The 21,452-nt window shown below is 57.2% G+C and overlaps 1 protein-coding gene across 7 annotated transcripts in view; it reads right to left on the reverse strand.

Moving 5' to 3' along the window:
- EPHB2 (EPH receptor B2) overlaps positions 1–21,452 on the reverse strand; it is a 206,339-nt gene that overhangs the window by 39,582 nt on the left and 145,305 nt on the right. For all 7 annotated transcript variants that reach the window (XM_055139251.1, XM_055139246.1, XM_055139250.1 and 4 more), the window contains exons 4-5: positions 13,745–13,900; positions 11,789–12,124 (exon numbers count right to left, since the gene is read on the reverse strand). In XM_055139251.1, the coding sequence (XP_054995226.1) occupies positions 11,789–12,124; positions 13,745–13,900 (492 nt within the window). The remainder of the gene's footprint in view (positions 1–11,788; positions 12,125–13,744; positions 13,901–21,452) is intronic.

Here is a 21,452-nt window from a genome sequence, read left to right on the forward strand (position 1 = left end):
ATGCAGGTGCTTTGCCAAATGCTCGGTCCCAGTTAACCCAGCAGCAGCCTTCTCACCCCTGCAGGGCTGGCCTCGTCACCTACCCATTCCATAAGGTCAGTTAGCTAGCGAGCCGTGGAACCGGGTTTGAGCCCAGACCCGCCGGGCCCACCGTACCCTCTCCCTTCCCCTGCCTGTGACTGGCCAGGGAGGCCGGAAGCTGGTGGGCCTTAGGGGGCCCCTGAGGACACCCTGCCCAGCTCCTGCTGACTCACCTCTCCCACCACCCACACGGCCGCCGGGCCCGGACTCAGCTGTTGGTGGAGGCAGGTTCCCCCCCGCACCCCAGCCACGGGGGTGCAGGCCTGGGGGGCTTAGCTGGCAGGCTTGGGTTTCAGGCAGCTAACCCCATGCTGATCCCATAAGCCCCGTAACCCCGGGTGTGGCCAGGGGGCGGCATTTGCTGGGAAGATGATCAATGCGGCCAGAGGGGGGCCAGGCAGGCCCAGCCTTTATCCTGGAATCCTGGGGGATTAATGGCTGAGGAAAGGGAACAGCTGGATGTTCTCCCACCCCTCCTGCCGTCTGCCGCCCACCCTGGGGTGTCAGGTTTCCCTGTAAGTTGGTCTTGCGAGAATTCTGGAATTTTCAATTACCAGGCGAGGGGATGGGGTCAGCGGTGCCCCGTGACCCCTGCAAGAAGATAGAGCCCGGAGGGAGTCGGCACAAAGGAGGCGAATGGCTGAGCGGGGCCGGGGGGAGTCAGGCCAGGCGGCCTGCGGGGCGGGAGCAGGTGGTCAGGGGTGCGGCCCCCCGCGAGCCTGGGGAGGGCTCGGAGCTTCCTTAGCGGAGACGGAGGAGAAGTTGCCTGCAGTGTCTCTACGCGCCCCCGCAGCCGGGCATGCAGGGAGGAGGGTGATCTGGGGGTCCTCTGGGGCGAGACACTGTCAGAGGAAGGACAGAGACGTGAGCCTGGAGGAAGGGGAGCCCCCGCCCCACCTGACCTGACCTTTACCGGTTCACCAGTCAGAAGACCCCCGGCGTGTGAGGGCACGGAGAAAAGTCGCTGGGCACTGGGCAGCCTAAAGCCCCAGCCGGTCTCAGGCCCACCATCGCTCAGGCACCTGCCCTTGGTGGCTTCCTCCTGCGCTCCAGTAAAACTCAGTTGCTGTGGGGACCTTGCCCAGTGCTCCCCCACACCCGCCCTGTGCTCCCCCCTTGCTCCTGGGCACCACCCACGCGGCCACCCTCCGATTCCTGATCTGTCTGGGGCCATTCCTCCCTCAGCCCCACATTCTGTGCCCCTGCCTGGAAACCTGTGTGCCCAGACCTCAGAGCCAGCTGCTCCGCCTCAGCCCTGGCTCAGCCAGCCTCCTCCCTGAGGCCCGTCTGGCCATTCCCTCCGTCACTCACCACTCCTCACATGCTTCCTCCTCTTTGCTGTGCCCACACTGTCCCTGCTCAATCCTTTATCCTAGTGTCCACAGCAGTTCGTGGTTCTGAGGGTCTTGAGCACTGTTCATGGGAGAGTGGGAGGGAGGGAGAAATGGAGGATGGAAGGGGGAGGATGGATGGGAGGAAGGGAGGAGGATGGATGGGAGGAAGGGAGGGGGATGGTTGGGGGGAAGTGAGGGAGGACGATGGATGGGAGGAAGGGAGGGAGGGAGGGGGCAAGTATGGGGAAGACAGAGGAGGGACCAAAGATGAAGGGAAAGCTGGAGGGCTGAGGGCTATGTGCTCACTTTTTTGTTTGGTTTTGGGCCACACCCAGTGGTGCTCAGGGTTACTCCTGGCTCTGTGCTCAGGGATCACTCCTGGTGGATTTGGGGAACCATATGAGTTGCTAGTATTTAACCTAGGTTGGCCATATCACTCTGGTCCCCACTTTATCATTTTTCTTTTTAAAAATTATTATTCTCAATGTGGTCTAGCGATTGCAATAGTTTCCGTGTTTATGGTTCTGATGTCCACTGTTGCTGTCCCTTCACCTCCACTGAAGTGCCCAGGCCCTGTGCTCGTGTCCGTGTCACTTCTAGTCAGTTCGTCCCTCAGGAGCTGTGCTATAGCCGCCAACCTCAGGTGCTGGGCGGGGGACAGAGGCCAAACGGAAGAAGCAGCATGCTGGTCATTAACTTCACGGTGGTGACTCTCCCTTGAACCCTGCCTGCTTGCGGGGACAGCTGGCCTGCAGCGTCACCACAACCATCCATCACTGAGCACCCATGCTCCTGGTCTATGGTGGGAACACCTCACCTGTGGCAGGTGACCCAGAACTCCCTATTCTGAGCAATGGGGAGCTGTTTCTTCCTTTTTGGGGTGGGGGGTTGGGGCCAACCTGGTCGTGCTCAGGGGTCACTCCTGACTCTGTACTCAGGGGATCAGATTTTACCAGGGATCAAATTGGGGTTGACCTCATGCAACACAATTGCCCTACCCACTGCACTATCTCTCTGGCCCCAGGAGAGCTTTTTAAGCATCCTCCATTAAGCCCGTGGCAGTGCAGTTAACACGCCATGATTGATTGTACTTCTGGGTGATCTGACGATAACGCTGACAACAGAATTTCCACAAATAGACTCTCCGAAATGGGCCTTCATTTCTCTCCAGTCAGACTGAGACTTTTGGAGAGCAGCTAGGAGAGGGAAAGGGGAAAGGAGAAAACTGGGTGCAGGGTGCACGAGGGAGCTGGAGAAGCAGAGATCCAGAGCCCTGCCAGGGGGCTCACACTGAGGGCCCCTGTAGTCAAGGCTCTGATGGATCCTGTGTGTGGGGGGGAAGCCAGAGAGCGGGGTTCAGTCTGGCAGCTTAATCTCAGCGGCCTCAGGATCTCCTTTCACGAAGCATCTATTTATTCCTGTCTTTAGTAAACACAGGGACTGGGCATCTCTGGGACCTAGTTTGGAAAATAAAACAAGAGATTCAGGAAACACTATTATCTTTGTTCTTGAACCTGAAGATGCTCCTTTCTGGGAGGGCAATCGTCTGTTTATCTGTCATTCACCTTCTCTTGGTTCAGTGCAGAGTTTTTCCCTTCGTCTGGGGGCTGCTGCTGTGGTGCTGTGGCAGGTGGAGAGTGGACCGTGCCTTGCTCTGTATCACACCCAGGCCTCTCTCTGCCAGCAGTGCGTGTGCTCAGCCCTTTGAGTCATCTTCCTGGCCCCTCAAGATAGATTCCCCCCTCCTTGGCTTTGGGTCACATTTGGCAGTGCTCAGGGCTTACTCCTCTCTCTGTGCTCAGGAACCACTACTGGTGGGCTTGGGAAAACCTACAGGGTGCTGGGGATTGAACCTGGGTCAGCTGCATGCAAAGCAAGCAAGTGCTCTACCCACTGTCCTATCTCTTTGGCCTCACCTCAACAAAGGTTTTGTTGGTTTTGGCTTTTGGGCCATACGCAGTGGAGCTCAGGGGACCGTGTGGTGCCAGGACTCCAGCTGGCAAAGCATATGCTCCAGCCTATTGAGCTTCCTTTCTGTCTCATAGAATATTTTGTTGTTATCCCAGATGATCTCTTTCCTTCCCGTCCATTTTCTGTAGTGCCAGGGGTCACACTGGCAGTGACTGGGATGCATTTGGTGATGGGGGGAAGGGCCAGGGATTGAACTCATGACTTCATACCTGCTAGGCAGGAGCTGTAGCAGTGTGCCACATCCTGGGTCCCAGCTCCGGGTAGGTGTGGGACATCCACAGGCACCACACGGTCCATGGAGTCAGGACCAATGGCACAGATGCGGGAAGTGAGATTCAGACCAAGTTTCTTGTCCAGGGACCCAGGCCTGCCTGCGCACCCCTTAAACGAGGTCGTTTTGTCTCTTGGTTACGTGGAATGGAATTCCACAGGCGGAGGCCAGACCCTGGGTTCTCGGGCTACAGGTACACCCCATGGCTTGCTTCTCAGAGGGCAGTGGGGCTGCCTGAGTCTCTCTGACATGTACCTGCCCCGGGGGGGTTCAGGCCTCCCCCCAGCACCTGCACTAGCGAGGTGGTAAGAGCTGGAGCTCAAATCTAATAATGAAGATAACTCACCCCATCCTTCTGTGCCTCAGTTTCTCCTCTCTAGGATGGGGACAGTGGTAGGGAGGTTAAGTAAGAACCCAGACTCGGCCTCAGAGGTCATCGCCACGAGTAACTGGGCTGCTCTCCCTCATGGCACTTGCAGGTCCCGTGGCTGTGTGGACACAGCGCGTGGCCTCTCCCTCAGAGCCGTTTCCTTGCCCTGCCCATGCGCTATCAAACATTTCTTCTTTCTCAGATGAACAAGCCCTGCTTCGGAGTGAGGCGCTCTGTGCCCAAATGAAAAACAGCAGGTATCTGTCTGGCCATTCGTGGTGGCCACGTGACACCCACGTGCTCGCCAATGAGATCCAAGGTGATGCATTACGTGGGGAATTCTAGGGTGTCCCCTTAGAGGGGTCCAAGGATTTCCAGTCTCCTTCCATACCTGGGACAGGGACTTAATGGCTGGAACTCTTGTTGCTACTTTGGTCATCAGGACAGGCGGGCACTGAGGAGCTGGGTTGCCGGTGATTCCATGCAATTTTCCTCAGAAGGAAAAGGTCTTGGGCTTGTGAGACGGCTCAAAGGGCTGGAGTGCATATCTTGCTTGTGGGAACCCCAGATTCACTCCCTGACACTGCACGGTTGCTCAGCAACCACCAAGAGAGCCCCCTAAACAATGAACCCGGAGTAGCCCTCAGAGAACTGCTGTCAGGCCCAATCCCCTCCCCATAAATTAAAAAAGGGAAAGAAAATTGCTTCCTCCGAGCCACTGTGGTAGGTTGATTGTGTTAACTGTGTCCTTAGAGCTACACCCTTTGTCCAGTAACCTGTACAGCACTTTCTTGCTCTGACTGTGGGCTCAACCACGTGGCTTGATTTGGCCACCGGGATATAGGCAGACAGGATAAACAGGCCTGAACAAACCTGTTTATATAGCTATTGCTCTCTTGGCTCTTTGTGATGGCCACATGGATGTACCCGGGGTCACCTACTGGAGGTTGAGACACCAGGGGCAGAGTTGCTGACCCGTTTGTCTGAGCCACTCCTATCAGGCTACAGTGTCAGCCCCCACCCCGCAACAAAGTTCTGGCAGATTTAAAGAACTGCCAAGGGATCTGGTGGGGAAGGATCCCCACCAACCAAGACCAGGGTGACCATCCCAGTGGCCCTGCCCCAGTTTGAGCTGGATCATACTGTCTGATTTCCCACCACTGGCTTTGAGGTTGATGGCTGACCAGCCTTGATGCATCCACGGTCATCTGTTACTTTCTTTCCTGTCATAGTTCATCTTTTTTTGGGGGGGTGGGGAGGTGGGGGCATACCTGGTGATGCTCAGTGGTTACTCCTGGCTCTGCACCTAGGAATCACTCCTGGAAGGTTTGGAGGATTATATAAGATGACAGGGATTGAACCTGGGTCGGCTGTGTGCAAGACAAGCCCCCTACCCTCTACATTATTGCTCTGGCCCTTGTCATAACCCATCTTAACCGGTGCTCCAGCTACTGATGCTTGGGAGGATCAGAGAGGATCTGTGTGCAGAGACTCTGCCTGGTACAGCAGAGTGTCCCCAATCCCAACACACACACACACAATCACACACGCACACACACAATTTCCTTTCCCTGCGGGGGCTCCCCAGGGACTCTCTCACCATCTCTCTCAGATCTGCTGCCCCTGGGGAGAGAAGGAGGTGGGCACATGCTAATGCCAGTTCTCGAAACTGCATAGCACAGGAGCAGGGCAGGTTTACAGGAGAACCTGGGTGGCAGAGTGCGCTGGAGAAAGTTGAAAGGCTCTTTTCAAGCGCCATCCGTGGGGGTGGCATCACGGAGAGGCATGTCAGAGGGGGGCTCAGCCAAGGGCCTGGAGCACGATGTGGGGTAGCCCCGCAGCTCGGTTCTCCTTTCTATAAAAGGAAGTGCTCGCCCCAGACAAACTCCAAGGCTCCAGCTAATGCTGAGATGAGTTGGTTTCACTTGTGTCACCTTCTGGGACGGTAGCGCTCTGGCCTTCAAAGATGTCCATGCTCTAATCCCTGGGATCTGGGACTCTGCTACCTTCCATGGTGAAAGGGACTTTGCAGCGTGATTGAGGCCCTTGAGATGGGGAGATTATCCTGGATTATCCAGGTAGATCCAGCCTAATCACTTGAGTTCTTAGAAGACGGGCCCCCTCTCCCAGCTGAGTCAGAGACCAGAAAGCTGAAGCGTGGGGAGGACTCTTGGCCCCACTGTTGCTCCTTAGATGCCAGGGGCCGTGATCAGGAGGCAGAGAGAGGCCCCAGGACCCAGCGGCCACCAGCGAGGACACAGACATCTCACCCCTGCAAACACGGGCACGTGGATTCTGCCAACTTCAGAATGAATAAGGACACAGTCCTCTGGAGGGGCCATGAGAAGGAAACCCGACCTTGTCAATACCTTATTTGTTTAGTTCGAGAAGATCATACTGGGCTTCTCTGACCTTGCAGAACTGCCAGGGAAGGACGGTGTGTCATTTGCCCCGGCCTAGTTAGTGGTGCTTCGTTACAGCGGCGATGAGAGACTAACTCATCTCTAGGTTTCACGTTAAGTCTGGGCAGCCTCTTGTTGATGCGCCAGATGCTCTGTCCATATTATGGTTTATCTGGCAGGTGTTAGGCCAGGCTGAAATGAGATGGAACTGGCCATTTCAGAGCAGAGGGCTTTGTGGTTCAAAGGGAAGTTTCCCCGCCAGCTGGGGCACAGCACGGAGGATGCTTTGCCCTGCATCCACCCACTAGGGCAATAATTCTGCATCAGGGGCCCCAGGACATCCCTTGGTGGGCACCAAGGGGGCCACAGATGGAACTTGCATAAGTGGGACCTTGGCGGAAGACTAGGGGTGTCACCCAGTAGAACCAGGAGACTGCAGGAAGGAAACAAGCCTGGAAGGGAACCAGGGCTGGAGAAGGCTAAGAAACAGTGCTCCAAACCACACAACCATACGGCCCAGAGAGAGAGAGACAGAGAGACAGAGACAGAGAGACAGAGAGAAAGAGAGACAGAGAGAGACAAAGAAAGAGATAGAGAGAGAGAGACAGAGAGAGACTGAGAGAGAAGAAAAGTGCCTGTCATAGAGGTGGGGGCGGGAGGGAAACTGGGACCACTGGGGATGGGCTATGTACAACTAGTAAAGGCACGTACACTAGTGTTGGAACATAATATGACTGAAGCCCAACCACAAACAGTTCTGTAATTATGTTTATCACTGTGATTCAATTAAAAAAGGAGAAACATTGCTCCAGGGTATGGCTGCAGGGGGTCCTATGGGTGGAGCTATGTTTAGTACATTCAGTTCACGGGCCCAAAGGCTGCCTTCGCTCAGCTAGGTCAGGCCTGGGTGGAAAGTTCTTGAGAAAGCAGCAAAGTTGCTATTCAGGCTCTGCCACTATAGCCTGGGTGACACTGGCCGCCTCATGTCAGCCCAGATGCCTCGTTTCCTTACCTAAAACCACAGGCATAATAGGACTGACCTCTAAGCATGGCTGGGAAGCTCCGGTCTCAAAAATGGGCAATGGTTGGGTGCAGATGCCCCTGATCAATGTGCCTGGGGAGTCTCCAGGGCACAGAGCTCACAGCGGTCCCCTGGGGAGAAGCTGATGGTCCCACAGGAACGACATGCACAGAATGTGGAACCAGGCCGGGCCACCACTGGGTACCTGTCTGTGGTGGGGTTCTGTGCGAGGCCGTCCTGGAGGGGGCCAGCCCTGCCTTCCTGAGGTCCCCAAGAGTGTCTCTGCCTGTCACTGGGGCTTCAGCTCCTCAGAGAGGCCCTGGAGACCCCCTCTTGCCTCCCATCCCTTTGCGATGCATTCCTGCAGGTATCCTGGCTTCTCCCAAGGCCCTGAGTCCCAGCTCTCCCGGGGGGAGACGCAGCCCCAGCGGGACTCCTGCCCCAGGAATCCTAGAGGACTCGACAACACAGGCCAGAAGCGCCATTCTCGGGTGGTGGAGTGTGCCTCGAAGACGGCCTGACGGCTTTATGAAGCCAGGAGACAGCTCTGGCCCTGGCAAGTGCCAAGAGATTGCGAGCAAGGCCCAGTCACTTGCCTGAAAGAAATACTTTTTCCTTTTAAGGCCATGAGCTAACTATTTAGATATTGAGTTTTTAGGGTCTGATGTAAAAACGACCACTGAAAGCATTTGTCTGGAAATCCAGTCCAGCCGTATCACCCTTCTCCACCCCACCCTCTCTGCCCCCACCATGGTGTGCCAGGCCTCTCTGGAGCCTGTGCTCAGATTCAGGCCACTGGAGTGCTCGACACTGGGAAATTGACAGGATGGGAACTGGAATTCCTTCAGCCTAGACCTGGAGTTACCGTTACTTCTGGGTTTACAAACTAGTCCAGGCCGCTTCATAGCATAACTTGGCAAAGTGACTCCACCTTTCTGGACCTCTGTGTCAGGTGAGAGGAGCAAAGGAGATGTGGTATAAGTGTAGGAGGTGTCCACATCGCTCCTGGCTGTGCACAGCAAGGGGAGTCGGGATCCAGAAAGCCCCAGAGCTTACTCACTGGAATTTTCTAGAACACAGGAACCTGTGTTCTAGAAAATTCTCCTTAGGTCCAGATGCATAATCTGGGTGGAAGTCCAGTCTCTGAGGGAGGAAATCTTTTCACGAGTATGACAGGCTGGTTCCTTTTCCCTCTCCTTCCTCTCTCATAAGGGGGATGTGCTCCCACCATGCCCTTGTGGGCCCATTTACTGAGCACAACTGTGTCACAGCAGAGTGTCTGTGTGTGTGTGTGTGTGTGTGTGTGTGTGTGTGTGTGTGTGTGTGTGTGCGCATGTTTGAGTCACACCGTTCTGGAGACGCTGAGATGCTGAGATCAAACCAGAGTCGGCTGCATGCTAGGCAAGCATCTTACCCCTCGAATTGGTTCTCTTGCTACAACAGGGTTTAAAGGTGTCCATGGCCTGGCCTGGTTTGCTAGCTTGTGCTTCCTCCTCTCACCTGACACAGGGCAAGACAGAGCCAACCCACACTCTGGAGACCAGGAGCCAGGCCTCACTGGCCTGCAGAGGGGCTGGTTGGGAGTGTGCTGGGATACGTTTCAGAACATTGTCATGCAACAGTTGATTGATTCACTCAGATCATGAAGGGGAATGAATGGCAAAGCTGGCGGTCAAACTTAGGGTCCTGGTTTCTAATCCCACACCTGCTGCCTTCTGCTCCTACCTTTCAACCCTGAGGGCTTCCCCTGCACCCTCTTCTCTGGACACCACGCTTTCACCCTACACCTCTCTGCTCTCTGGAAACTTCCAGCTCCAGACAGAAGAGGCACAGCCGCACCGCCCAGACACCGCCCCTGGCTGCTAATAACTGGAGGCATCGGAGAAGGCTGTTCTGCCCTCAGAGCTCCCAAGGGGAGGCCCCTGCACCACGGGAAAGAGTTCCGGGCCCTGGGAGCACCTGCCTTCTCCCAGGTGTGGTGTGTTTCCTCCCCATCACGTCTGCTGGGAGCCTGGGCTTCTCTACCTCCGAGCTCTGTCACAGGAGACACTCACAGCCAGGGCTCCGTAATCCATTAGGTGTCTGCCAACAGCTGCCAGCTTTGGAAGGGTTTCACACATTAAGGCAGCTCCACCCGGGCCCCAGCCTGAGCGCTTTGGGGCATCATGCCCTGTGCAACTGCAGGCACGTGCTCCAAGCCGGTCACCCAATCAGCACCGCCACAAACACTCCCAGACAGGAGAGCCATCTTCAGACATGGCCACTGAAGGCCAACAGGAAACAGACCCAGGCAGGGCAGTGACCAACGAGAGGCCATGGGCACAGGCTGGCAGAACACACACGGTCCCCTAACATGGGTGACACATTCTCACAAAGACACGGTCTCCGGCACAATAAGGCCCAGTCACATGCAAAGCTCCTTGGACACACGCTCTCTTTGTCCCACTTGGTCTTTGTCAGACCTGGTCAGTTTTTTTTTTTGGGGGGGGGCACACCCACAGGTGCTCAGGGATCAGTTCTGATGGGCTCTAGGGCCTATCTGAGGGTGCTGATGGAACATGGGTTGGCTGAATATAAGGCAAATGTTCTACCCCACGGTACTGTCAATTCAGTTCTAGATCTGGTCAATTTCTGCTTTTTACTTGCCCAAACTTTGCCCTTCAATTTCTCTGAGTGTCATCCACGAGACAGAAACACGGTGCCTTTCTGCTCAGGGAGGCCAGGGGATGCAGAGGGCTCATGCGTGTAAAGCACCCTGCAGCCAGGTAGAGCTGGTGGTCCCCCCTCTTTCCGTGTCCTGGCGAAACTCCTTCTCACATTTCATTTCTTTCTATCACTCATTCAGGTCCTCTGGGTCCTTCAAACTGCAGCTCAAAGTCTACCATCTCCAGGAAGCCCTCCTGGACTTCCAGCTCTGGATCCACTGAACATTTTGTGGGCCCCCTCCAGAGACCCTTGCTTAGACTCAGAGTATGCATACAGCAGGCCTAGGCTGGGGTTGCGGGGTCACTGAAGGGCAGGCTCCCAGGGCCAATCACAAAGTCTTAACCCACAGTTACTAGGAGGTGCTTGAAAAGCTCATGTGGCCTTTTGGAGGCAGGGGAGCCCTTGGATGGGGAGATGTCTGCTGAGTACGAGGATAGCGATCTCCAGGGGGACTCAGGCCTGAAGCCTCAGTGGACTGGGGATAGCAGGTTTGGTGGGGACACGGGGCCTGAAGCCGACGTGAAGACGGCAGTGAAGAAGGAATAACATTTGACAACTGTTTTTTTGGCTTTTGGGGGACACACCTGGCAATGTTCAGGGGTGACTCCTGGCTCTGCACTGAGGAATTACTCCTGACAATACTTGGGGACCATATGGGGTGCCGGGGATCCACCCTGGGTTGGCCGCATGCAAGGCAAGTGCCCTCCTCGCTGTACTGTTGCTCTATCGCTCCAGCCCATACAACTTTTTTTTTTTTCCTGAGCAGAAGAGGAAGGGAGATGTGGGTCATAGAGAGCCCTCCACAGGATGCGTACTTAAGAGCGATCTTAGGGGGCATAGTGTTCCTGAGCTGAAGGTCCATCTAAAGAATGTGCTAAAGGGGCTGGAGCGATAGCACAGCGGGTAGGGCATTTGTCTTGCACACGGCCAACCCGGGTTCAATTCCCAACATCCCATATGGTCCCCCAAGCACTGACAGGAGTAATCCCTGAGTGCAGAGCCAGGAGTGACCCCTGAGCATCGCTGGGTGTGACCCAAAAAGCAAAAAAAAAAAAAAAAAAAAAAGGAATGCTAGATGCCCCTGGGAGTCTGTCTCTCCTCACCTGTTGCTATGGTTCAGGTCTGAGTAGGACTGGAGACAGGACAGCTCGGGGGCTCCCTGAGGCCCCACAATCAGGATCTTTCAAAAGGAGCATGCACAGGGATGGTGGCACCTCTGCTGCTGTGTGGAAAGCAGCCTTGTGGCCCTGGGGCTTCCCATGGGCACCCATCCCGCAGGCCAGTGCCCGTGTGCCATGACTCGGCTCCCATTGCAGACCCGGAGCAATGAGGATGGACAGACACGCCAGAGGGGTCCGGGTCCCTGTCACTCCTGCTGGTTCCCTGCCTAGGACAGCTCCTGCCTGGAGTTGGACACAAGAGAAATGCACGGGCACATGCTGGGCCTTCCCCTAACGCATCTGGGAGGTTACCAGTATAACAAGGGACAAGCGGCGAGTGTCAGTGCTGTAGAGATGGGGGCCGGATCCTGTGAGGGGCCTTGGAGAAGGTAAAACTGCCACACAGAGTGGGCTCTGCTCAGTGGGCAGGACATCCCCCCGGGGCGCTGCCCTCCCTGTGCCTTGTTCTCACCTGCTTGGTTGGTGGTGATGTTCACGGAGGCGAACTGTGGTGAGAAGGGGCTCTGGTCGGTGACCCCGTTCACGGCCTGGATCTCGAAGGTGTACTGGGTGTGCGCCAGCAGGTCGCTGATGTAGATGCGCGGCTCTGTCAGCCCCAGCTGGCGCGGCGCGTACTGCACGTTGTCCCCACAGCGGGTGCAGGCGCCCCGGCCCGAGCCGCAGCTCTTGCAGATGATGTTGTAGACGAGGTCCTCGCGGCCGCCCGAGTCGCGGGGCGGCGTCCACTCCAGCATGAGGGACGTCTCGTTGACGCTGGAGATGACCGTCTGAGGGGCGGAGGGGATGGCTGGGGAGGGGGAGTGTCCGTCAGTGTCAGTTGTGGGGGGCTGTGTCCAGGAGCCCCCTCCGTGTCCACTGCCTGCTTGCCAAGAGGTGTCCTCCCAATGTGTTCACCTTCCATCTCTTCAGCCCCTCCCAAAGTTTCTAGAACACAGCTCATCCCGAGGTCCCTCTGCTTACACCTACTTCCCTCACCCTGCCCCCCCCCCCAGTCCCGTCTCTGCAGGAGATTTTTAAAAAGATTTTTTTTATTAGTGAATCACCGTGAGGTACAGCTATAGTCTTACAAACTTTCATTCTTGTGTTTCAGTCATACGATGCTCGAGTACCATCCCTCCACCAGTGCCCATTCTCCACCACCAATGATCCCAGTATCTCTCCCACCGCCCTCACCCCATCCTCCCCACCCCATCCTGCCTCTGTGGCAGGGCATTTCCTTTTGTTCTCTCTCTCCTTTGGGAAGTTGTGGTTTGCAATAGAGGTATTGAGAGGCCATTGTGTTTGATCTATAGTCTACTTTCAGCACGCATCTCCCTTCCCAAGCGGGTCCTCCAACCACACTTTACTTGGTGTTCTCTTCTCTATCTGAGCTGCCTTTCCCCCCAGCATGTGAGGCCAGCTTCCAAGATGTGGAGCAAACCTTTAGCAGGAGATTTTATATAGGGGTTTGCACCCACTTGGGACCCATCTTTCCTTCTTTACATTAGAACACAGCTTTACTCAGGATGGTCAGTGCGGCCAGCTAAAGGCCTCACTTCCCACCCTCCTGTGATGCAGTGCTGGCCACTGATAGATGGTAGACATTCTTGGATGGGACTTTCATGTCAAAGGGAGATAGCCAATTGTAGCATGTCTCTGTGTCCTTTGCCTTCTTTCTGTTGCCTATAATGTATGCAATGGCTGGAGCAGCAGCAGCCAGGGTAGACCATAAAGTGACCAGAGCACAAAAATCTCATGCAATGGATGTCAGAGCCTAAACGAAAAAACAGTCAGATCCCAGAGAGCATCCTGGATTTGCGGGACTATCCCAGGACTGCCTGTCTGGGCCTTTCTTACGTGAGGGAATAAATGGCTTAAGTTGCTGAGGGTGGCTCTGCCCTGCAGCTGACTGTCATTTCTGTGTGGTGCAGAGGTTTTAGCATTGCCCTAAGAATCACCCTTTCTAAAGGCTTTTTTTGTCTTTTTGGGTCACACCTGGTAATACACAGGGGTTACTCCTAGCAGTGCTCAGGGTACCATATGGGATGCTGGGATTCGAACCAAGGTCGGCCGTATGCAAGGCAAATGCCATACCCGCTGTGTTATCGCTCCAGCCCCCAAGAACCACCCTTTCTTAGGGCACCCTGGCTGGCTCATCTCTGGCCAGGCCCTCCTTGACTTTACCCTCTATGTGACTTAGCAGAGGGGGGTAGGGAGACAGATGCCAGCTCCTGGGTACCTGCATGCCAGCAGGTATCCCCCAAGATGGTTCTTTCCCAGTGGATTTCCTGTCCCATACCCCCCAGTACCTGGTGGCTTCTCACTCAGGAAGCCTGTAGCTAAGTAGCTGATGACCCCTGCCTGCGCTTTACTGCAGTGGACTCAGGAATCAGCGGGGAAAGGCCCTCCTGGGCCAGGCAGGACTTACTTGTGCAAGGCATGTCCAGGGGGTCCAGGTCTGCTCTGTAGTAGCCGTTGCGGCAGACGCAGTTGGTGGCCCCTTCTGAAGTGGTCCGGCTGTTGATGGGGCAGTGGGTGCAGGCCTCGTCCCCTTGGTTGGCCTTGAAGGTTCCAGATGGGCAACCTGGAGGGGGGAGAGGACAAGGGAAAGATGAGGGAAACCCGGTCAGGGCACAGAGAGATCATGTGATCTGGAAAGGGCAGCCGGTCTCAAGAGGGGCTTCATGGTCACGGAGTGGCCACACACATCATCGCTGGGTATCCCCTTCAGAAGCCTTGGGGGTCTCGAGCCTCCTTGTCAGGCCCGTAAGTTCCCAGGGCCCTGATTTCTTCTTGTCTCTGAAGTGCCTAGGGGGCCATTCGGGGGCCCTGGAAATCCTTCCTTGCCTGCCACAACTTTGGGGGCCAATCCTGAAGGCCAGGCTAAGGAGTGAGTGGTCTGGGCAGCGCCCTTGTCCCTGTGTGGTCCTGACTCTCGGAGTCAGATTCTCGGGCTGGATGACGAAGACAATCAACCGTGCATGTCCCCCTGTGGTGAACGGTGGGCTCCTGTGAGCGGAGACTGAAGTGAAGCTGTGCAGGACTGGAAGTCCGAGCCTGGTGCCCAGCACACGTGGCGGCTGAGCGGGAAAGAATCCCTGCCCTCCCTCTTGAGCTGCGAGTCCCGGGATAAACGGCTTCAGCCCTTCGGAACTGCAGCCGCCTTCTTTATCAAGTGATGGCTCAAAGGCCACCTCTGCAGGCCAGTCTGAGTAGGTAGCATGAGCAGAGAGGGGGCGGGGCACAGGCCCTCGCACACTCCAGGTGGCCCATGGAAAGGCGCTGAGGAGCCGAGCCCTTCAGTGACAGAGGTTGCCTGCAGTCCCAGGGGCGGGCTGAGGAGGGCAGTGTTTGAGCTTGGTGGGCATTCAGTTCTCCCAGGGCTCTGGCCTTCTTTCCCGCTCTGGGGACGCCCAGGATTGGGGTGGAGGCCCTGCAGTTCTGGACTTGAGTTCTAGAAGGGACGCCTGCTCTTGTAGGGGTCTGTGTGCACCCTGCTTACTGGCCTTGGGCGGGAAAAAAGCAGCTCTGTCTGGGGTCTAGGCCTGGCCTTCTGTGGTCTTTGGTTTTCTTTCTGCTCCTGGGAATTCCTGATTCCAGCCCAGCCGCGGAGGAGTGTCCGGCCGGGGGAAAGCGAGAAGGTGGGAAGGAAGGAGCTTTGCAAGGGGCAATTTTCTGTTGGGGATGAAATGAGGCCGAATGGCCAGAGACCAGGGTTCCTTACACGGACACATTCCATGCCTGGGCACGGTGTAACCTTTGGCACCAACTCTAAGTGGCAACTTCCTCACCTGCCAATTTTCCTAGATTGCTTCTCCGGTCACACTTCCTAGCTCAATTCTTAGCCAACCACTCTCCATGAAACCCCTTCACCTGCCCCAGCCTCAGGAACTGCCCTGCCCCACTCCCCTTCCCGCGGTTTCCACCTCACCAGGACCAGGGTCCCCACCTGGATATGCACTGCCACCCCCGCCCCAGTGGGGAACCACGTCCGATTCCAGCTGCTTCCCCGGCACCCCACACAGAAGCCGGCTCCATGCAGGGTTTTGCAGATGCTGCTTACAGCTGCCTGCATGAGTGGAAAGAAGCTGGGTGCTAGAGACAGTTGCGGGAAGATGAGCAGTGCGCCATGCTACCTGAGGGTTCAGGCTGCCCGGCAAATCCCAGCACCATGTGGGCCAGCTGCGTGACCCTGAGCAAGTCACTTGAGCCTGGTCCTCACTTGTAATGTGGAGACAATACTATCTCCCCCCTGGAGCCGTGAGGAGGATGAGGTTGGCTGCCACGCTGAGAATCATGCCTGGCATTGTTTAAGCCAAGTCTGGTTCAAACACATGAGTATCTTCTGGGTGACCTCAGGTAAGTTACCCAACCTCTCTGAGCTTCAGCCTTCTCCTCGGGGAGAGAGCAAGTGCTCTGTAAAGTGGCACAAGTGAAGAGCTGGGCCTGGCAAAGGGTAGGGAGAGGGATGCAGCCACGATCTTCGGGCTTTCTGGAAGAGGCATTTGGGAACAAGGCCGGGACAATCCCCTCTGGGTGTTAGAAAAGGGTGGGAAGCAGGCCCGGCTTCCTCTGCCTGTTGGGGACGAGAATGGGGGTTGCAGTGTGTCCAAAAGTGGCACCGTCCTGACATACATCCATCCTGGCTGATGCCATCCTGGCCCGGCTCCCTGGGGACCTTGGAAAAGGACCCGCTCCAGCTCCGTTGCTAGGGAGCTGCCTGCGAGGAGAGATAAGGACTTTGACATGACCAGCCAGGCTGGGGACACCAACGAGGGTGACAGGCTATGCCTCTGGGTATCACGCTTCTCCCACTGCCAGGCGGCCTGACCTCAGAGCCCAAGTCTCTAGTGACACACACATGTCTGAGAGCACCGCACCACATTGCTGGACCACAGGAGCCCCGAGGGGGCCGGCAGCTCCCACATGGGTTGCCCATCTGGGGTGCTCTCCCCCAAGCAGGCCCTGGGTCCCATTTCCCCCTCTCGGCCAGTGGAATGTGCGGGCAGCCCAGCCCTCCTGGCTCAGTCCCGTGGCACTCGCAGACTGCAGCCCTGGCTTGAGATGAGCATTGGATGGCTCCGAGCCTCAGTTTCCTCTGTGGTACAGGGACCCTCTGACACATGCCAAAGGGTTTTGGCCCCAAGGCCAGGATCCTCCTGGCTCCCTGGAGGCCGAGGACGTGTCCAGCTCAGCACGTCGTCCCCCATCTGCTGCCGTTGCTCTGAGCCCGGCTCCCACACGCCCCTCTGCACTGTGCCAGCCCTTCCATCTGGCCCGCCTTCCCGGCCGGCCCCTCCAGTCTCCAGGCCTTGGCCGCCTCTCAGAAGCCTCCCCGCCTCAGGTGTGCTGGCCTGGCCCCGCCTGGCCCTAGCCCGGGCCTGCTGTGGTCTCTCTCTGCCAGCACCTTGCCCTGCTGTCTGGGGAGGCCGCATCGTCGGCCACTTGGTCAGCAGGAGGCCTTGGCGCCTGCGGCCAGCCAATTACCAGGCTCCCCTCCCCGGCAGAGCCCTGTCGGCGTCCTCCCCGCACCCCCGACAGGCATCCGGACGCTCTTCCCCCCACGCCACAGCCCCTCATGACCATCTGGCCCCCTCTCAGCCTCCAGAGCCGGCCTTGCAAAGCACAAACCCTTCTGTGTCACTTAAAAGCCCACCGTGGGCCACAATGGAATATTATTTGGCCATAAAGAGGAACGCAGGGCTGATACATACACAGCCACACGGAGGAACCTTGAAGACATTGTGTGCCATGAAAGAAGCCGGGCACAAAGGCGCACAGGGCCTGGGCTTCCATTGACATGGAAATGTCGAGTGGGCACAGCTCGGGCGATGGAGTCGATTAGCGGCTGCAGGGCGGGGCGGGGAGGGGGTGGCAGAGTCGGGAGAGGCTGTTAATGGGTAGTGAGGTTTCTTTCTAAGTGAATGAAAACGCTCTCAAATGGGCCTTGGGGATGGTCGCACGAGTCTGTGAATGTACAAAGGAGCCAGCAAATTGTCCAGTGGAAGCCAGAGGACCCTGTGTTCCGGGAGGCAGACCACAATGCTGTTTCTATTCAGAGAATCCACGTTGGGGCTGCAGCTGAGGGGTCCTGTACGTGCTTTGACTGGACCAGCGTCTGGGTTCAATCTCCGACCCGTCCCCGAAGCCCACAGCTCCCCAGATCCCCCAGAGCCCCCCGGAACCCCAGGGCTGCCACCTGCCGCTCTTCAACCTCTGTGGCCAGCCTGTGCCAACGGCCCCACCCAGTTGCTTTGACACAGCCTTGTCCACAGCCCTGGCCTTGCCTGCCGGGGTCTCAGCCCACTTATCCCTGCGCCCCTTTCAGATGCAGCCTGTGTTCACCTCTCCGGGCAAGGCTAAGGGACCTATTTCACTCGCCCATGGTTGTATAAGCACCTGGCTGGGCTGTCAGTGCCCAGATGGCGCCTGGTGCCTGGTGCCTGGTGCCCAGAGGGTGATGGAGTATGTGAGCTGCTCACAAGGAACCAGGCCCTCCGCAGCCCCCTCCCCCTCACCAGGACTTCCCCGCGGTGCTTAGATGGAATCACCCCCAAGTCTCCCGGCGACGCTGTTCTCTCGGCCTGGGATGCCTGCCTTGTGTGCTGCCCTGGCACTTCCTCCGAGAAGCCCTCCCTGGCTCACCCAGCCCCTGGTTCCTCTCTACTCAGATCTGTGTGTCTCCTTCACTGACCCTCACTCAGCAGGTGGGATCAGGAGAGCAATGTCTCCTCTGCCCCAAGGGGAGTGGGGGCAAGCTTATCTGGGTGGGGGTGGGAGCGCAGGAGGACTCAGGATTTGCTGAAGGTCGACATTTGCCTTGGGCTGGGGGCCGATACTGGATGCAAAAGCAGGTGAGGACAAATTTAGGCAAGTACTGCAGGGTGGGTACCTCCGCCTCCACTGCCTCTGCCCAGCCCCCTCCGCTCTCCCTGCTTTTCACTTGCGCGGTATCACTAGGAGGAGGCAGGTGTGGGACGTACAGCCCAGAAGCACCTTAGCATCCCTCTGACACCTGCTTCTCACGCAGCGGCAGTTCCTGGACACCCCTAGGCCTGAGAGCCCCCTGGCAGCACCCTGCCCGCCTGCACTCAGGAACTTGACGTGTGCACCCTGAGAGGCCCGACCCTAGCCCTGTGCTGCCCTGTCCTCCCAGCAACACCCCTACTATAGGGTTCAGCATCAAGACATGCTGGTAAGAGCTATGTGGGGGCAGGGGGTGGGAGAAAGAGCCCGACTCCCCCTGTTAGCTGATACGCGTGGCGAGAAACTCCCATCAGGGCAAAATCCAAGCCTCCAATTGGAAACAACTCCAAGCAGGGAAGAAATGAACACTGTCAGCTCTCGCGAGTCAAGATGATCCCCAAGAAGCACCGTCCGCCCCGGACCTGACCCACAGGCAAGTTCTCTGGATGCTATTTGCTGATGGGAGGACCCTGGTCTGGGCTTAAACCCAGGTCTGGGGGCCTGGAGCAATAGCACAGCGGGTAGGGCGTTTGCCTTGCACGCGGCCGACCCAGGTTCGATTCCCAGCATCCCATATGGTCCTTTGAGCACCGCCAGGAGTAATTCCTGAGTGAAGAACCAGGAGTAATCCCTGTGCATCGCCAGGTGTGACCCAAAAACAAAACAAAACACAAAAACCCAGGTCTGTAACCCCAAGCTTCTGGCATAGGGTCTGACACATAGTAGGTGCTCAGTTAATTCTGTTTGCTGCATGAGCAGGACCTTGTCCCACACTAGACAGGGAGCTACTCATGGGCAGTGAGGTAGTGTGGGTCTGATAGGGTTAACTGAGTCAAAGCACTGAGAATACACAGCAAGTGCTGTGTAAATATTATCTGTTATCACTCACACAGCATGTCCGGGCAATAATAATCCCATTTATGAAGCGCTTTCCCAGTGCCAGTCCCAGGACAAATAATTTACATGGATCCCCCCCACAAAACCCACCCCCACCCCCCATACTACCATTGATGCCATGACCATCCCCTGCCCCCTTCACGGAGGAGGAATTGGGCTCCAAGAGGGAGAAGTGGCCCAGGTCACAGAGTTGCTCAGCGGCGGAGTGAGGAGGGACTCCAGGCGGGTCTGTACGGGTCTGTGCCTGGTACGACCAAACACCGGACTCAGGGAATAGCTGCGGGCCAGCCACTCCACACCCCATCCCCGCCCCCGCCCCCCCGCAGCCAGGCCACAGGGGTCATGCAGCAAGGAAAAGGCAAAGCCTGGGTCCTCAGTGCAAAACCTGGGTCCAAAGCAGGCAGTCAGCACCTGCTCCCACTGAGGCCGGGAGCCCTTGGCCAGGCGAGTTGGCCGAGATGGCAGCCGGCCTGGGGGAGGGAGCGAGGATTACAGGCAAACAGATTTCCTCCGCGCCTGCCCCCTGGGCTCCAGGGAAAGGTGATAATTGACCGAGTGAGCCCCGAGTCAGGCCGAGGCAGGGCTCCATCTGGGCCTGGCATGGCAGGGCTGCTAATTGGCACTGGGTGATCCGCAAAGCCTTCCCGGCTGGCCTGCTGCTCTCCTCAGCCGGCTCCTCCCAGAGACTCTGTTTATCCCCTGACCGCCGATGCCTCAGTGCAGCCAAATGCTTGGCCAGGGCCAGCATGCCAGCTTTATGGTTGACTGTCACTGTTGGTGTTGGATCCCCCCCGGGGTGCCTGGGGGCTATCCTGGTGGCACCCGGGGTGCTGCCCGAGTGATCTGGTGGTCCCCTCACAATGCAACGCATGAGTTAAGCCCACAAGCTCCCTTCTGGCCTCCAGTGAACTGGCTTTGGGATGAGAAGAAGCTGCTTTCCTGTCTGGGGTCTGAGGGTGAGGCAGTGGGGGGCGGGGGAGGTGGTGTCCATAGGCCTGAGGCTCTGTCCATGGCTCCAAAAGGCCACTCACCATGAGCTGATATAACAGCACCAATCTAACTGAGTCCCAGTTCTGTCTCCTGCTAACAGACACGTTAGCTGACGGCTCTGTGCCTCAGTTTCCTAGTCTGTACCACAGGAGAAAGATAACTGCCTTTTCTGGGGAGAGGCCTGGTCACAGCGCCTCCTCGCCCCATTCCAGCGGCGCATCCAAGCCTTTGCGTCTGTTTCAGGACTGTAGTATCAGGCTTGCCCCGACGACGACGTGTGGACACGGAGCAGACGTGGCGTCTGTCCTCAGGAGTCACACTCCGCTGAGGCGAGGGTGAGTGAACGGAGACAGTGGCCAGGCACCAGAAGTGGAGGTGCAAGGCCCTGGCCTAGCCTGCAAGAGGCCACGGCTGAGCAGTAGCCACTGCTCCTGCTTGGAACTCGGCCTGGCTGCCAGCTACTGTGGGCAGGGGGCCGGGAGTGAGGGGTGGGCTCAGGCGAGCTGGGCTGGAAGGGCCATTGCATCTCCAGGAAGTTTTTTTTTTTTTTTTTTTGCTTTTTGGGTCACACCTGGCGATGCACAGGGGTTACTCCTGGTTCTACACTCAGGAATTACTCCTGGTGGTGCTCAGGGAACCGTATGGGATGCTGGGATTCGAACCCGGGTCGGCTGCGTGCAAGGCAAACACCCTACCTGCTGTGCTATCGCTCCAGCCCCTCCAGGAAGTTTTGGATTAGGGTCAGGACAGAGGTTTGACTGGGCAGAGGAAAAGAATCCTGGGCCCAGAGAGGAGAAGCCAGGGGGCTTGTTGGCCCCTGAGGTCCCTTGCTTTCCTTGCTCTTGGAGCCCTGACCCCTCCCTACCCACTCCCTGTAGCCAGCCTCCTTCAGCCCTGGAACTGTGTTCCCAGTCCTAAGCCTTGCGTGCTCCTCAAGGCAAGGCAGGAACTAATTTGCTTATTTTCAGGGGCAGGTGTTTGGCGACTGTCGGACCAGGTTTTGGGGCTTGCAGCTGATCAGGCGGGGCCTAGGGGGTGTCTCCCTCATGCAAAGTGGCATCTGCATCTTGCACGCTCTCTGCTGCTGCTGCCCAGTGGGATTGGATGTCCAGAGTAGGGCTGGGTAGGCAGCCCGATCCTCAGGGGCCTGGGCTCCACCATGCTAGAAACAGGTGGCCAGCTGGGGGCGGAGCATTAACCCCGTGTCTGCCAAGCACCCCGTGCTGGCCAGGAGCATCCCAGGGTGTGTGGCCACACTGGGCCCCCATGCACCTGGGCCCTAG

The sequence above is a fragment of the Sorex araneus genome, chromosome 5 (genome assembly GCF_027595985.1).
Source record: "Sorex araneus isolate mSorAra2 chromosome 5, mSorAra2.pri, whole genome shotgun sequence".
NCBI classification, from domain to species: domain Eukaryota; kingdom Metazoa; phylum Chordata; class Mammalia; order Eulipotyphla; family Soricidae; genus Sorex; species Sorex araneus.